This window comes from Lipophrys pholis (assembly GCF_963383615.2).
Source record: "Lipophrys pholis genome assembly, chromosome: 11".
Classification (NCBI taxonomy): domain Eukaryota; kingdom Metazoa; phylum Chordata; class Actinopteri; order Blenniiformes; family Blenniidae; genus Lipophrys; species Lipophrys pholis.
In genome coordinates this window covers 11,186,161-11,204,238 of record NC_137631.1, presented here as the reverse complement: position 1 = coordinate 11,204,238, position 18,078 = coordinate 11,186,161, and the positions used below count along the sequence as shown (strand labels likewise).

Genomic DNA, 18,078 nt, shown 5'->3' with positions numbered 1-18,078 from the left:
AAAACTCTGTACTTGGTGCCTAACTAGTAGGAACCTAAAAAAGTGTGTGTTGGGGATACACAATGTTTGGGTCGGTTGGCAAAAGGAAGAATAGTGATGGTCAAAAAACAGATTGTCGGTACATTTGACATTTTTGTTGAAGTACATCTTGAATTCAACAGCAACTTTCGAAGGGACAAAGAGATGACCAGAGACAATAGGACTTCTAAGTGAGAAAATGCTTTTTGAACTGGGCCCAGATATGAGAGGACTGTTTTACCAAATGATTACCACAGAAGTTAACAGAGGATAGTGGAAATGCGGTCCACCTTTATGCCGCGCTTCAGCAACTCGTTTTTAAGGCTGGTTACCGTGGCCTGTAGTGAAATCATTTCATTGGACTATGCTGATAATCCGTCCTTCATGTCCCACATGTCCCACATGTCCTACATGTCTACTTTCACAAGGTTGACTTCAGCCCATATTGCCTTCATATTATTGGAGAAAAAAAGCAGAATACAATGACTTGTATATAAGATACTGACTTTAATGTCATGTTTCTGCATCAGGACAGAAGTCATATCATCCACTGCCATTCCTCGTCTTGCAGGTGGGTGGCGCTGTGGCGGAACCGGTGCAGCAGATTGAGGCTCGTTACTCACATGTGACTTCATTGTGTTGATGCCAAACCACCACAGCTTCTCTAATTCCAGCTGTCTGTCACATTAGGGGTTTGCGGGTTTTCGCTGTGATTATCCCCCCCCCCCCCCCCCCCCCCCCCCCCGGTGCCTGAGTGCGCCACAGGGCGGAGTGAGCGGACCAGTACCGGGCGGAGAGCAGAGCGCACCGCGCCGCGCGCACACACCCGCACTGAATATGTCCGGGACTCCGGCCGCGTCCGGCAACAAGATGAAAAAAGACGAGTCCTTTCTAGGGAAATTAGGAGGAACCCTGGTCCGGAAGAAAAGGTCCAAAGAGGGTGAGTATTGTTGTGGTTTTTACCCGTGAAAGTGTCCCCTGATGTGATTCTATGGTGCGCAATCACATGATGCGCTATTAAGATATTCTCCTGCGGGACATCTCAAGCGGCTTAGACTGCCAATCTGATCCATTTACCTGCTTTCATCCCATTTTATCATATGTTATCGGTGTCGTTCTTGGTTAGTCATCTGGCAGGTTTTATATAAAACGATTCACTGTAAATTTTGATCCATAAAAATGTGAGCTATTCCTATTCTGAAGAAGGCAAGACAAAGCAGCCTCACATACACTTAGCATGAGGTAAGTAAATATAAATAGATCACACACACTCTGTAGCCTGCGACAGGAATGCAAGTTCATGAAGATAAAGCTGTAAGAAGATTACTTTATTGTGGACAGTCCAAACTCTCTAGTTTATCATACTGGCTTTCACTGTTGGGGGTTATTTCTGGTTCTCACTGTCTAGTCAAAGGAACAGCTGCAAACTTTTAACACCTCTATGTGTGTGTGTGTGTGTGTGTGTGTGTGTGTGTGTGTGTGTGTGTGTGTGTGTGTGTGTGCGCGCGCGCGCGCGCCCAGTCATGTGTTTCCCATCCCCTGCTGCAGGCTCACAGTAGCGCTTTAATTGTTTAGGCGTCTCTTTGAATTTTATAATTCACTTCAAAAGATTCAAGGTTGACTCTCATCCAAAAAAGAATACGAATAAAAATTCATGATGGACAAAGCACAAAGGCTTCTGTTATATGATTCAGCTCTTAAAAACCACCACTACGCTTCAAAAAAAAAAAAAAGATAGCACAGATTGACTGATGAGACTTTTCCACACTTCAATGTCAACACATTTTTTCCCCCTGCATAAAATGATTATAAAGCCTATGCTCTTATGCATGTTCATGTATTTTCAGTGTGTTTCATTGGAATTTATAATAAACATCTGGCCTTTTAGGCTACCTGGCAGCATCTTTCTTTATTTTATATGCTCACTGAAATGTTGATGATGGTCATCATACCTGTTGGTTATGGCCTAAATACACACATTTGGCTTGACTTTACAGCTTTAAAGTTACTTAAGGTGATATTAGGTGACTGGAAAGAAGTAGACACAGTAGTATAGTGGTTCCCACGCCTGCCTGACAGTGACAATATACCCAGTTTGAGCCTGCTATAAGGCCTTTCTGTGTGAATACATGTTTTACTGCATTTGTTGTCTTCATGTACTTTAGTATCTGCCCACAGTGTAAAAACATTCATTTGGGGTTAATTGGTGACCCTAAATTTCACTCTATATTGCAAATGTGAGTGTACATCTGTGTTTGTGTGTCTTTGTGACTGTTGTTTTCCGGTTGATGGACTGGTGGTCTTTCCAGGGTGCATCCTGTCTCTGCCGATAATCAGCTTCCCAGCCGGTCCCTCGTGGCACTCAATTGGATAAAGTAGTGTAGAAGATGGATTGTTGATTAGACAGCCATCCTGGTGGATAATTAGAACCGGAGAGGTGGAGCTCTGTGTATTGAAGCAATTAAACTAATCTGTCTGCTTAAAGACAAAGGAGCTCCAGATATTGTAATGAGTTTGATTTTCTCAGTCTGACTGGGTAAATGCAATAAGTTATATATCATTTATATGTCCCCTTGTTTTTGGTTCCAGAATATCGAGTCCAGTTCAGAATAAGATATATGTTTTAAACCAGAGGTCAAAATAACAAATTTCTTTTCCTGACATTGCTGTTTCTAACTTGTAATGTTGGTCACTTGTATTTTAATTTGTGTGTTTTCAAGAACATTGATTTACTCTTTGAAGAAGGAGCCTTTATCTGTTTTTTTACAAATTGCCATAGTGTAACCTTTATGTACTTTATTGTTCATTAGAGAACTGCGCTTTGAATGTGAAAGATGCTTCATGCCTGATATTGACCAAAAAGTAATCCTGTGTATTTTCTTTCTTGAAATTAAGTAATTAATATTATCTTGGCCGTGCATAGTTACACATAGTGAGTATTCTCTCCACCTCTCCTACAGAAGTAGAAATAGAGAAGACTTGTATGGAAAAAGAAATCATCTAGCCTAAATCTTTTTGGAATGAATCGTATTAACAAAAGAGTTTGTGTGGCGCAATTGTCGGTAACGCTCTTGCATCACAGTGAGAATATCCTTTGTTTGTGAAGATTTTGCATGCTCTCTCTCTCTCTCTCTCTCTCTCTCTCTCTCTCTCTCTCTCTCTCTCTGTGCCTGGTTTCAGGTTTCTGGTCACTTTCTCACTGAATTTGACTGTATGTGTGAATATGAGCATTTGTGTCTGTCTCTGTGTTTACTGTGTGGTGGACTGGCGACCTGTCTACTCACAGTATTAGAAGTGGATGGGTTGAATTCAGTCAGTTTAAAGGTTTTCTTTCTTATAAAGATATAATAAAAAGCTATTTAACCTTCATTCTGACAATAAAACAAACAAACAAACAAACAAACAAACAAACAGAAAAACCCCTCTCTGAATCAGAGCAGTTTGCGAGGACTCCTCCATGTTGGACTGGCAGTGAACCTGAGCGTGCACTGCCCCTGTGTGGTCAGAGGATTTAAAGCTTGTGTGAAAACACAAGTCAGTTTAAAAGACACATGTGGCGTTGTTTCAGTATGAAATGAATGTACTAGAAATAATCGTTTCCGAGAGCTCAGAGCATGAAGAAAGCTTCCTGCTGTGGTTTCTCTTTTATTTCTGAGTGCGTCTTCCATGAAGGATACACCCAACAGAGACGAGTTGCCACTGGAAAAGGTTTGAATAATCACAGTATTACAGACATGGCCTTGTGGTTTCTCAAACTTTGCTGACACTCCTCCGTTTATACACGTCCTCCTCCCTTTGCTGATACTGTGGAAGTGCATGTTGCTTGAAACATATGTGGCTCATACTATTGATATGACTGTGGCCTTTTTTCTGTCAATGCAGATAAAACTGAAAGGAGGTCTGCCTTTCTCTGACAAGACTCAGATCTCATTGTCAGCAACAAGCAATGCTGTAATGATAATTTAGTGAGTGAGGAAGGACAGGATGACTGTTTAGTCACATCCTGACCATCTTAACAGGAGAAAACACTCTGGCAATGTGAAAAACATTAATACAAAAAGGGAGTTGCTGTAGGATGGATGCTCATGATTGTAAGTCAAATGTTATTGTTTTTTAACCAGCAGATATTATTTTTCAACCATTTTACCAAAATCGCGAGCTCTGCAAATGTCCATTGATTGTACAGAAAGTATAAACGACAAAAATTAAGGAATTGATAATAATAATAATAATAATAATAATAATAATAATAATAATTTCAACTGAGAACCTCATATGGTGGTGTTAGTTTGTATTATAATTTTTTCTCATACTTCTAAGGAAAAAATATACACTAGTTTTTACAAAATAGTTATTAAGATATTTGTCATTTCAATCTGGTGTAAAAAGATTTATTCTCCATACAATTTAAAGTTGTCCCAATAAACTAGTGAACTGATGTTGTTATGTCTTATTTTTACGGTTTTAACAACATGATGAAAGTGTATTTCTACCTGTGTTGTTTCAGTCCTACCAATAAATGTAAAGCTAATTCATTGCGCAAAGGTAAATGTATTTGTTTATTACAAGGGTTATGATGATGAGAATATGTATATCTTCTCTGCAAGGTCAATATTACTATCAGAGTGAAAATAATAGTTATATTAATGGCGGTCCGTCGACACATAAATGTAGGATGAACATGGCCACACACATACAAACACACACACACATCATAACTACTATATTATTGTCCAACTTAAAATTAATGGACAGAACATAAAACAATACAAATTCCATTTACTTCCATTTTGAAAACAGAACGTTTTTTTGTTGATGTAATTTCATAATTCCTAAATTGGTAAACTTCTGCTGACTCATCCCAGGTAATTGTTTTAGGAAGCTGCTTTGATCCTTTCATTGCAAGTCTAAATCCTCATTCAGAGAGTTTGAATGAATTATTGAGTCAGTTATAGCAATGTCAGTTGAAACCACAGGTACTAAATGTAGGGAGGAAGAAGTCATGAGAAATATAAATAGTACGGATATATGCAAATGCTTGGCCGCCTCTGTAATTAGTACATCCACTTTTACTTTTTGTCTGAAGAGAAGTGGAAAATTTACATTATAAACAGCACATCATCTCAAAAAGAGCAATCACTGCTATTGTGCATAAAAAAGAAAAAACAACAACCCACAAAACGGTATTATTTCTTTGTATATGTGTAATGTATATTAGAAAAGCACAAGCAATGAATATAGTAGATAACATAAAGTATGGAGTAAATATGAAGAGTCGCTAATGACTTGCATAGTTTTAACTGTCATTCTTAATATTGGCCGAAGGCCCCCTGTGGAACAGACTCGGTGACTCTGTCATCTCCTGCCTGCTGTTACTCACTGGAGCCACTGTTGGTGTAAATAACCAGAGCTATATTTAAGGTATTGCCTGTCTTCTCCATACTGCCGCATTATTTATATCTTTCCGCCCCTGTTCCACACTAAACTGCCTCCTCCCCCTCTTCTCCCGCGAGCAGCGGCAACAAACGAGATGCGGTTGATGTCAGTCTGGTTTGGTGTTTATGATGGAAACCGGTTGTACCATTCCAAACAAATACAGTCATATGTTTTCTGTTATCTTGACTATGTCGCTTTTACAAACTAGTTAAGAGAATCTTTCAATAAATGGTGCATAGCAGCTGGCAGAAGATGTTTGATATGGTAATTGTAATCTTCTTGACTGTAGGCTTCCTTTATATTGATTTACTTTAATTCTGTTAACAGGATTGCAGCCATTGCATGATTGATTACCTGCTGCTGCAGCAAAACCCATGAAAGACTGTTCATAGTGAAACAAGTCTACTTCTCTGAATGCTTCACATTTGCTGGACGGCTGCTGAATCGAGCGGTGAATTAAAATTGTGACTTTTTGTCTACTGTTAAACTGCCTGCAGATAACTGGTGTTTCCTGATGATGGCTGATGATACATCTTATTCCTTTGGTGCCAAAGAAATCCGGTCACATGTTTCTGTTACCCTAACTAACTACATAACTACCTTTTTCATTAAGTTGAGCAAAGAAACTGGTCCGTTATCTTCAATGAAATACAGTAACAGGGTTGTTCGTGGCTGCAGGCTTTGCTCATGACTCATTAGTGTCATTCTGTTAACTGTGTTCACACGGAGAGCGACGAAACAAGTCAACTCTGAAGTCGACAGATTCAAATTCACTGGACAGCACCGGAATCTAACAGTTAGTTACAAACCTGAAGACATAAAACAGAATGTGTTGCATTTAAAACCTGCTGGATTTGGAAAATGCGTGCATGTGCAGCAATTACATTACCTGATGTTGAGCAGTGTGGTCTGTCATGAGTCCACTGCTGAACGGTAACTGTTGCATCTCTGCCACTGAGTCTCCCTATCATACACACACACACACACACACACACACACACACACACACACACACACACCCCTCCCTCACCCTCTCCGGTAACTGGACCGTCGACGTGGGGTGGAGGGTTGTGACAGAAATAAACACGTGATGACGCTCTGGCCACTGCTCAGCTGCACTGACTGCCGTTCACACAGACACACAAACACACACGCACTACCTTTACTTTGCTGCGATTAGGACGAATCTGCTGGTTTATTGAGGGGACATGGCGGGGCTGCTGTGTGGGACCAAGAGGAAGAAACAAGGTAATAAGAAGTTAATGTTTGGCTTTGAGGAACTTGAAAGTAGAAATGGGGAACCGGGACCTGTTACCTTTCAGTGCAGTGCTGGGGAACACCCAGCTAGTGCAATGTTGGTCTCTGTCAGAGGTCATTAAGATGCTTCGTTTAAAATTCCCAGGCAGTAAACTGAGCTATGTTTTATCCTTGTTGCGTTTTAACACAGAATTGCATGACGCTCCAAACTGGTGTCCAGCCCGGTCCAGAGCAGCAGCAGTGCAATCAAATGCACACAGACGGAGGAAGCGGCACAACGATGATGGCTGCTCTGTAATTACAGAGCAAAGTGCTGATCTGTAGTGATATTCAGGGCTCCAGCAGATTTTTAGCCCTTACTTGAAGGCTGGATCAGATAGTAAGTCTGTGGGGACCCTTTCCTCCTGTTCTGTTTATCTCCCTTTCATTCATGCTTTGAAGGAGGGATTTTGTTCAGATTGCAGTGTAAACACACTGATGCAGGCTTCCACTTTAAAATAGGTTTATTTCAAGCTTCAATGTGAAGAAAAACTCCAAGAAAATACTTTTCTTTCCTTTTTCTTAAGCCACGCAGGCTTTATAAATAGATATTAAGTCAGTAAAATGACAAATTTCAGACTATTGAGTGTGTCCCAGCCTGTTACAAAACTGAAAGGCATGGAGATAAAAGCAGCATCGCCATTAGAAGTAGAAAGCCTTTAAATCCCTGGAGTGTCTCATCTCGGGAGATATTGATTTTACTCAATGATAGACTCGAAGGCAGTTTGTTTATCGGCTGGCCCCTTTTGTGTTTTGTTGGCATTACTGATAAAATTCCAGCGGAATTCTCTTTCAAACCACATTTTCAGAGCATGTTGTCCTAAACACACTGCAACTTAAGGTCTAGAGTTTTCTGTGAGGTGCTCAAACCAGAGCTTTGAGTGTGTTGTTGAAGGACGCTGCCCAGTGTAATCTGGGGGAAGGAAAAAGCCTCCCGTGGCTGGAGGAAAAGAGGGAAGTGACAGACGTTTGACACCTCTGGAGGAGCTCAAAGTGTAATGAAAACAAACATTTGAACTCAGTGTTATGCGCTATATAAACCACCACAGCAGCTGTGTTCACTTTCTGCAGATCAGAAGATTTAAAGTCAGAAATTCGACTGTTTGATTATGGTTTCAGGCCAAAGGCCCTTTAGTGGAATCTGATGCTTTGTCTGAGTATTGTCAAGTTAAGATTTGTTTTCAGTATTTTTCCCAGCTCATATACTATATGATAATGGCACAGTGGTCTCGTGGTTAACGCCTTCAAGTCACAGCTAGATAATGTGTGTACCTTGCCTTCAGAGTTAACCAGCTGGGATCGCTTCCAGTGTCCCACCACTGAAAGATGAATGCTGGATGTATGTTAACGCCAAGGTTAAAATAGTTGAATAACACACAATTTTACACACTTTCTTGTAATGAATCTAGTATAAGCCAGTTGGACGTGTGCGTAAACTACAACCTCGTTGGTAAACATGTAAATTAAGGAATATCTTCAAAATGTCCTGAAGCCAAATTGAGAAAATGTTCTGTTCTGTTTACCTGTCTAGTTATTAAGTAAATCCGGTGTCTCAGACTTGCAGTTCGTTTGACTATATTTAGTATTTTATCTCACTATTATTTGTGTGCATTTGGAGTCAAACTGAATATACCTTGTCTTTGTCACTTCTTTCCACTGCCATGTGCATTGAATCGAGTGGTTTTCTGAAATGCATGAAGAGGTGCCTGCTGAGGCGGGGCAGAGAATGGAAATCCTTTAGAGGCCACAACTTTGCCATTAAAACACCAAATCTCACCACCAAGTGATACTACCAGTCTGTTGCCAGGTGTCTTCCCCTACTTCTCTCCTCCACTGTCTCCATAACGTTTGTGCTGTTTTCTTGTCCCACCAGTGAGTGATCTACACGAGGAGGGGAAGAATGCCATCAATGCTCCTCTGCTTCCCACTGGGACAGACATCCATCCCGAGGACACACTGCTTGGTAGGGACACACAGAATCAAGTGTACTGTTGGTGATTCCTCCAGTGTGTTTTTCAAGCTGGGTGTCAGCGGTAGCTGAGGTCACAGGGGGTAAAATGAATATGTTGACACAACTTGACTCATGGGGACTCTGACAGTGGAGCAGCAGGAAATGAAAGTGGGTGGAGTGGAGACGCCCGTGTCTTCACCAACCAAGTAAATCACTGACATGAATGCAAAAGGAACAATGTCTATTGCTTTTGTGTCTAAAAAAATGTATTTATGTGAGCAGGACATATTGATCTTTTATTTTGAAATAAGGGACTGAATATGGAGAGGAAAACATGTTGATTGTTGCTTGTTTTTCTGAATTATTCAACATTGTCTTCCACAGAGGAAAACGCTGAGAGGATCATGTTGGATCCAACATCAAGGGACAACCTTAAATTTAAAGACCTTTTGAAGGTATTGTGATTACATTTTGCGCACAAGTACGTATCCACGTATGCTTGGCATGGCATAATATTAGAATAGAAAGTTGGCACAGAGAAACAATAAGCAGAAAACCGAATTCTGCTGTTCACCCAGGTCCTGATTGACTGGATCAACAGTGAGTTGGAGGAAGATAGAATCATTGTGAAAGACCTGGAAGAAGACTGTTACGACGGACAAGTGCTACAGAAGTTATTTGGTGAGACGCTGCTTAATTTCATGTCCCCTTTGACGACGTACCCTTTAACCTGCCATGCACAGGAAGGACGTATAGGAGCATAGAGCAGTAAATTAAAATACTCTAAAGCTGATTGTAAATTAGCTTGATTATTTATTTATTTTTTTACATCACTCTCTCATCCATTTAACATACTGTACTGGATTAAGAGGAACAACGGTCACAATAGCTGATTGTATTGACTTATAACTTGCTTGAACATAAAATCATCATAGAATGCTTCAGAAAATGACAGAACACATGCATGTCATAGATTCTTTTGAATGAATTTATTGTGTATTATTACGATTGATGGAGTTGTCAGCTCTCTTGCCTCAGAGTGACAATTTCCTCGGTTTGAGCTAAATGTGGATGATCTCCCTGTCCCTGCATGCGTTCAATGTGGTTTTCTCCACAGTTTGAAGAAAAACCAAAACATGTTTCACATTAATTGGTGATCCTAAAGGGTCCCTATGTGTGAAAGAAAGTGTGCGTTTGCCCTGCAATGGACTGGCAAGCTATTCAGGTTGTACCCACTTTCGGCAATAGTCAGCTGGGAAGTGTGCCATTCCTTGATGACCCCAAATTCAATAAAGCATGTCATTGATGCGTAGTTCCTCTTTTTAAGCAAGTATTGCTCACCTGTTTCCTGTATTGTAGTAAGACACAGTGTCCTTGTTCCAGTGGAGGTTTCCCTCTTGTGACTGTTGTTTGCAACTGCAGTCGCATCGCTATAAAGAACTGAAGTCATGCAGTGTAAATCAAGGGATTTACTCTCTCGATTCTCAAAAAGTTGAAAGGAGGTATGAAATGTATAAAGAACAACAATTTTGCGAATCTCATTAAATCTTATTTAATTCTCAAAAAGCACAATGCAGCTTAGTTGTGTTTCTATCTGCCTTTTTCAGCCTAATACACAGCAGGCTATGTTGCAATTGTGTTGCGACACTTTTCATCAGAACCAACAACAACTTTTGTAGGACTTTGAGCTACAGGTGCTCATCGGATCAGATCCCACTGGTCGGCTTTCACTCCACATGTGCGAGATAAGCCCACCTTTGACCCCATCTCCAGGTCACCTTTCCTTCCTTTGACCACTTTTGACTGATACTGCCCCCTGCAGACCAGAAACGCTCCATTGCAGTTTCCCCAAGTCTTCTAACATGACAATTAGTCAAATTACACAAATCACACAAAATCAAGCAAAGAGAGCAATTGCAGCTTTTATTTTGATTGTTTTAGATATGAGTGGTGTCTCACACTTGACTGAAGTAAGACTGTAACTGCTCCTCAACAGTCCAGACATATCCTCTGGGAGTTTTTGCTCCAATGTTTTCCACCGATGGATGATTTTTACTTTATTACATGTCACCTTCTACTGTGATGCCTTTTTATTGTGATGATTCAATTACCATATGGTTTAGAATTATCTTTCTGAAACCTGCATTGTTCATGTATCCAATGATAACAAACACATTTATTTGCATATGTTGCTGAAGTGTCAAGAAAAACTGTTGGAAACAGTTTTGTTGATTTAGGTGTTATTTCTTGCTTTTTCTTTGAGCCTTCTTTAGTTTTCACACTCTTTTATCACTTTTGTACCTTATGTAATCTCACCATTATATTACATCAGTGCTGCTTGCAGTGGCATTTTCATTTTTTTTACTTTTCATATTTGAACCTACACTCGGGAGCTAAGCCTCCTAAATCCTGCGCCTCATTCAGTACTTGGAGCAGTAAAATTTCCCTTTCTACTTATCTTTTGTATCCGCTTCCGCTGAAGTTCTTCAGCATCGTTATGCCTGTATTTTGCAAAGACTGGCGCTCATACCACCATCGACCAACATTTCTTTGAAACCTTTTATTGTTGTATTTATTTCCGGTAATAGCTAAAAGAAATGACAACAGACTTCTCAGGGCTTTTGAGGTTGGGATGAGAAGATAAACTTCATTCTTCTCCCATTATCGGATGGTAATTTCTTGTGTATTTTACATAAAATGTGTCGTTTTTGTCTCTTTTGTGGTTGACAGAAAAGTTGTCCGGCAGGAAGCTGAACGTGGCCGAGGTCACCCAGTCGGAGATCGGCCAGAAGCAGAAACTCCAGACGGTTTTAGAGGCCGTCAATGATATGCTGAGGCCTCATGGCTGGACCATTGAGTGGAGTGTGGACTGTGAGTTTAAGCATGGCTTCTGTGATTCACAGATTAAACTGGTGCCTCGTCAACTGCAGCATGTAACTCAAAGACACAAGAGCAAAAGCTCTGAATCCTATTTATGGGTCAGGCCTGCATATCCCGGGCTACGACTAAATCATTTTGATTTTTCCTGGGATCTCAGATACGTTTCAAACAGCTTAACATTTTTTTTTCAGACCTAAACATTTTGTAGCTATACTATATACACTGAACTTCATGTGTTAAATGCCCCTTGAGTACCCAGTTTTAATTCTGTCCTCAAACATAAGGATTTCTCTTTGGAAGTAATGCCGTACTTATTTAAATTCAAGCTTCATTAATTCCTCTGTCAGTAGCAGCTTTTCACTTTTTTTCCTCCCCTTTGGTCTTTGTAAAAGCACCAACTGTTATCTTTAATGTCCAAAGAATTGCTGCTCACATTGCTGCATGAAGGAAGCTCACAGTCTTCCATTATGGTTTATTGTTTTTCAGCCATCCATTCGAAGAACCTGGTGTCTATTGTTTATCTGCTGGTAGCTCTGGCCATGCACTTCCAGGCTCCCATCAGACTGCCCGAGCACGTGTCCGTACAGGTGGTGGTGGTCAAGGTAAAGTGTCCCATCAACATGTCGAGCAAAGTCGGGATAGGTACAGTTTATATATAAAATATTTGATATTGAGTAGTTGAAATAAGTTTAATACAAAAATGGTTATGCAAATAAGACAAATTAACTCCAAATCATTTATATATATATATATATATATATATATATATATATATATATATATAGAGTATATATTGTTTACTGAAATATCAATTTCCTTATCTTCCTTTCAGTGTCCTTATTTTTACTCCTTATTTTTACTCAAACTAAGGCCTCTCACACTATTCACTAATAAAAAGTCATTGCAATAAGGATGATTAGGCATCAACAAGTGTATTTTTACTATCATGTTGAAATTAACGCCCCTCCCCCCCCTTTTATTTTTTTGTACACACAGAAACGAGAGGGCATCCTGCAGACCGGACTCGTGACCAAAGAGCTAACCAGCACTACAGAGTAAGTTCTGAAAAGTATCCTCTCCTGTTTTCTAAGCTGTAATGTAAAGTAACACTACTACGACCAGGTGGGGCAGCAGGTTCAGTCATGACCTTGAGTGTGGGTGACTCAGGTTATGTGATAAAGGGCATCCAGCTTAAAAACCAGCCGGTTTTACAGTGTAAACTGCAGCTGAATAGAAACTCAGTTACTATTGTTTCATAACCCACAAAGTAAAATAAGAATAAGGATTGTAAACATTGTGCGATTTCTCATTTTATCTTCTCTCTCTCATTTTTTGTTTGTCAGAATGATGATGGGCAGATTCGGTGAGTGTCACAGGGTCTTCGTCATCGAGATTTGCTTTTTGTTGCTTTGAAAAAATAAGCACGGTAATACATGTAAGGTTGTCAGATCACTTTAGCCATGAATTATGTCTTCCTCACTCAGAAATAGCCTGATACATACCTTAATTGTAATTCCTCTATGCAGTTTAGGTGTTAGATTAATGACATGTAATCCATCAAATGATGAGACTAGGAGTTGACAGGGAGTGGATTTTATTTTCCTTTAGACTTGGCCATGTCAGCGCTCTCCCTGATCTAAGATGTACATTTAGAGGACGGATCTGTGAAGAGTATTGATCTCCTTCTATTCTTGACATGCTTGACATTGTCCAACATATCCAGCCAGTAATGTATTCATAACCTTTGATTTTCTTTTTCTTTTCAACAGAGAGAGATGCATTTGACACTTTGTTGGATCATGCACCTGACAAGCTCAACGTGGTGAAAACGGTAAAAAGCCATTTCCTTTGTGCAGTGAAGGATTTATTGTGTGACATCAGTGTATTGAAGTATACACTTTAATAGTGAAGAAAAACGATTGATGTATTCTTGGTTCTGCTCCTAGTCTCTCATCACCTTCGTCAACAAACACCTGAACAAGTTAAACCTGGAAGTTACAGAGCTGGAGTCTCAGGTGTGTGTGTGTGTGTGTGTGCGTGTGTGTGTGTGTGTGTGTGTGTGTGTGTGTGTGTGTGTGTGTGTGTGTGTGTGTGTGTGTGTGTGTGTGTGTGTGTGTGTGTGTGTGTGTTAATATTGTGTCCCATATATTGTGTATGTAGTTTGCAGATGGAGTGTACCTGATTTTACTGATGGGGCTGCTGGAGGACTACTTTGTCCCCCTGTACAACTTCTTCCTCACTCCTGAGAACTTTGATCAGAAGGTGATTTCACCTTAAGGCTGTTTTATTACGTATTTCAGGAGCAATATTGCATGTAAAGGAACTTTTTGCTCTTTTCCAGGTCCACAATGTTGCCTTTGCTTTTGAGCTGATGCAGGACGGAGGCCTGAAAAAACCCAAAGCCAGACCAGAAGGTAAATCACTTTTCCACGATATTACAAAGTCAAATTAAAGATAGAAAAACATACATTTTCTATTTCGTTTTCCTTCAGACCACAGTAATAAGACATTGAGTTCTTTATTTGACCATTGTCGTGTTGAAGGTTGTCCAGTAGGTGGAAACCTTGCCTCAAGCCTCAATTTTGAAAAGATGCTGCTGCCGAGTTGCTTTTGTCTTGACATTTTAAAGACAGATTTTACTAATACATCAACATTTTATTGTTTGATCTCATATTTGTGTTTGATTTTAGTGGCTAACTACGATTTTCCTGCTCATTTCCTGAACAGAAAGAATTTATGGACCTGATACAGACGATTCCTCACTTAAACTATCAATAGGTGAACTTTTTAAATACAGACATAGCAATGAATAAAATACATTAAATAGGTTTATAACCTTGATATACTAGAAAAACTCAAAATGTGCGAGCTTATTCTGAAACATCACATTTAGAGCCAGAGATATGGATCTACAATTTTAAGCAGCCTGTATTTGTGTTTCTATTGCACAGCCTTATATGTAACCTCTTCTCATGTTCTACCTCCATATAGTTCATTCATTTTTTGTTTTTGTTTGTAAACATCACATGTTACATATCATATAGTCAATGACCTATATTTATATTTTAAGCTTTTATCAGCCAAGGGATGATTTTTGAACTAACTACTACACCACAGAAAATAGAAACTGTGCTAATTATGAAGATATATTTATTATTTTGGTAGTTTTTCACATAGTGGCATCAACCCGTGTGAGCTTTTTGCTTCAGCAGAACATATCCTGTTCATAGTCTGTGCAATTGATGACCGCATTTATCTTAAGAATACGTCAAACACTGTGGCTGAACATCGGCGCTGAGAAAATAACTGCAAGTGACCGAATCTATTTTTAAAACCACACCCAAATGACTCATGTGAGTTATATTTAGTTAAATTTTTGTGTAAACGATACAGTAGGAGTATTGTAGGAGTAGCTGTCAGTAATATAATGGGCATTTAGAGAATTCTTACGATTTTGAGGACTTTAATGTTTCGAGATTTGACTCTAAAACTGGCATCTTCACACTGGCTTCAACAATTTCAACAAGAAATATCTGGCAACAACACAAATTTTAGTGAGAGACCAATGAAGGATTGATCAGTTGTTTCTGTTTACTTCAATTTCAGTTTATTTTCGATGTTCAAGAAGCAACAGTGGTCAGTATACACTACTGTATATACTATACAAAGTATATGTAAACACTCCAGCTTTGGTTGTTTTTTTGTGCTTATTTTTTCTATATTTCTTTCCATACCATCCATCAAAATCATGTAAGATATTGATTGTCAATGTTGATTCTTTTCTCTCTTCAAACATTTTTCCTGTATAAAAATGGTTTGTTTTTATTGATAAAGGCTTTTTGCTCACCATAAACAAGCAAGTAAAGAAATACAGACATTAAGATGTTTAAACTACCTACTATAGCTGTTGTTTGGCTGGTCTTGTAAAATAGACTCAAACACCACAGTGCCTACTAAGAGAACAAAAAGTACTTTTGTGCCTTCGAATCTCCTGGTAATGCATTTAATAATAATTATTTACAAATTCTTGGGAGATGTTTTTAAGCTCCGTTTATTTCCCAAAATACAAATAACCTTTTGAAGGAAAGCTGTCCAACAGAAATCATAAATGAGGCTCCTTTGCATTGTAAACAGGATTTTTATGGTAGCACAGCCAATTTATTTTGCGCCTCAGTGCCCGGCTGATCCAAGTTTTTCTCCCATAATTTTAGCTTTTATACACGTCAAACCTGTTTTCTTCCAAAAGTTAATGATCTCTGCTGTTTGCTTTCCAGATGTGGTCAACCTGAACCTCAAGTCTACCCTCAGGGTCCTCTACAACCTGTTCACCAACTACAAAAACTCTGAATGAAGTTCCGCACTTCTATTCCCCTGACGTTACTCTGAACGCTGCCCTGTGCCTGCAACCGACGTAATACATTACAGCCTGGACACCGGAGACCAACTGGGACTAAAAGTCATCATAATATAGGACTTAAACAGACCCGGGGGGGGTGAGCCAGGGAAAGGATCTGAATGTTAGTATTTAATCTTCCCCGAATGTCAGTATTTATTTATTCCTTCTTCGGATGTTAACTGCAGCGCAGGAAGCCCTGCAACCTTTAGCCCTGCATTTGAATACACAGGAAAATGTTCAAACTGGAAAGTATTCTGAATTTCAACTGAACTGATTGCCTTAACTCCAAGGGCTAAAAACAAAATACTGCTAACAAATCTGTATTATCTATATGTGCTTTGTATAAATATTAAAGAAATTGTTGGATATTTTGGGAAATATCATTCTTTCTTTCAAAGTATTCGAAGAGACGATGGATTCTTCTGCTCATGTCTGATAGAAGCAGAATTTCTGAGCCTAGGTCAGTTTAATAACACGTTAAGACCTGAGGTTAAATATGTATGCACCACTTTATGATTGTAACGTGTGCCTTGCCCCTGCAAAGCTGAACACAATGTAATCTCACTTTGTGACAGATATTTCTGCAGGTCATAATGTATTTTACTGTACCGTAGGGCCCCTAAAAACATCACATCCCTATAATCCATCACGTCAAACAGAAGTCAAATAGAAATGTTAAAGACATCAAACCAAAGTGGTTATTTAATGTTGGCTATTTGAGACAGCAGAAAGTAAAAACTACTGAATCTGGAGCCTAAAAGAACCATTCAGATGCCTTTTAAAAACAAATTACTTCACCTTGCAATACATACCAAACATTAAAATATTGATACAGTACAACAAAAGAGTTTCTTTTAATGCTTGATGCCTTTGAACTTCTTTAAAACACTTTCGACGTGGCTGATATTAAAAGTATAAATAGCCTCCCGGTAGTGATAAATATACATGTATGTAATGTATTATTTAAAGAGCTCTTATTATTTTAACTGGAGGACAATCAAGATGTGCCTATTTAAAGTAAACAGATAAGACTGAGTACATATGAGTGAGTCTACCTCACATCTTACAAAAGTAACAGCATTTTGTAGAGTTTGCTTCAGACCTGGTGATGAAGTGACACTTTTGATTTACTCTATAGGTGTAGCTCGGGTATATTTGTCTTATTCTGCTCTTCGTTGTCCTGTGTTCTGCTACTTCCCACCCTCATCTCAAGATATGCTAATCAACTTCTCATTATCAGACGCTGAAAAATACTTATTAGCATTTTTACTAAGAGCTGAGTCTAATGATTTGGTGCCACTGCTGTGTTTGTTTGCAGACGGTCAGCTTCGCCTCTCACACATCTTCATCTGCAAGCACATCAAAGTGTACAAATTAACATGTCATATTTATTTAATTAGTGTGGGGGGGGGGGGAAGTGTGAAGATCTTGCCAAAAATCAGTAAAAATCCAAGCAAATAAATATATTTGCAAAAATATTAACCCAGAAAACTTTTGTGTAATTGTACACCGTGTGATGTTACGTCTGAAAACCATATACCACGCTCACTTCTTGATGTCTGTGGGAAGTGTGAAGGATTCTTGTTTGCTCTGAGCTATGCACACAATATTTCATGCCGTATTCTAAAAGCTGAAGCCTTAAGTGCAGTGTGTTGTCGCTGTCCCAGGAGATCCCCCGTCAGAGTTTCTTCTAATCGGCCCGCTCCTTACAGCCAGTCTCAGAGGAGGCCCGGACCTCTCGCTGGCCCCGCGGTGCCACCCGGAGACCCGCTGAGATGTACAGTGCATGAACGCGTCTTAAGAAGCGGGCTGAATTATTGAGTGAATGAATGAGTCGATCTACGCTGACGTAGTTCTGACTGCGTTTCTTTTATATCGTTTGCCTATCAAGAAATAAATGGCTGGAATCAAACGGTGTTAGAATTTCATTTTGATCCTTTGTTGGTGTGATAGGTTAGATTCGCTTTTCTTTTGGATGAGATTGGCTTTTGAACAGCCAATTCCTGCAATTTGGGTTCAGCTAAAGGAATTATGGGTTTATTTTAGGCTTTTATTTTCTTGTCTCAATCCTTTGTTGCTATGGTAACCTTCCACATCCCCC

The 18,078-nt window shown here is 39.4% G+C and overlaps 1 protein-coding gene across 3 annotated transcripts; it reads left to right on the top strand.

Moving 5' to 3' along the window:
* Positions 1–648: 648 nt before the first annotated feature.
* On the top strand, positions 649–17,886 carry parvb (parvin, beta). Of its 3 annotated transcripts, none has more exons than XM_080475046.1 (13): positions 649–958; positions 8,624–8,713; positions 9,086–9,156; positions 9,280–9,382; positions 11,432–11,572; positions 12,068–12,183; positions 12,578–12,636; positions 12,925–12,944; positions 13,351–13,412; positions 13,528–13,596; positions 13,742–13,843; positions 13,923–13,995; positions 15,856–17,886. In XM_080475046.1, the coding sequence occupies exons 1-13, from the start codon at positions 856–858 to the stop codon at positions 15,930–15,932; spliced, it is 1,086 nt and encodes a 361-aa protein (XP_080331172.1). In that variant the 5' UTR covers positions 649–855; the 3' UTR covers positions 15,933–17,886. The 3 variants fall into 3 exon arrangements, with proteins under 3 accessions (XP_080331172.1, XP_080331174.1, XP_080331173.1); XM_080475048.1 differs by lacking the exon at positions 649–958 and adding an exon at positions 4,075–4,109 and having other exon boundaries at positions 15,856–16,352; XM_080475047.1 differs by lacking the exon at positions 649–958 and adding an exon at positions 6,559–6,702 and having other exon boundaries at positions 15,856–16,352.
* Positions 17,887–18,078: the final 192 nt, after the last annotated feature.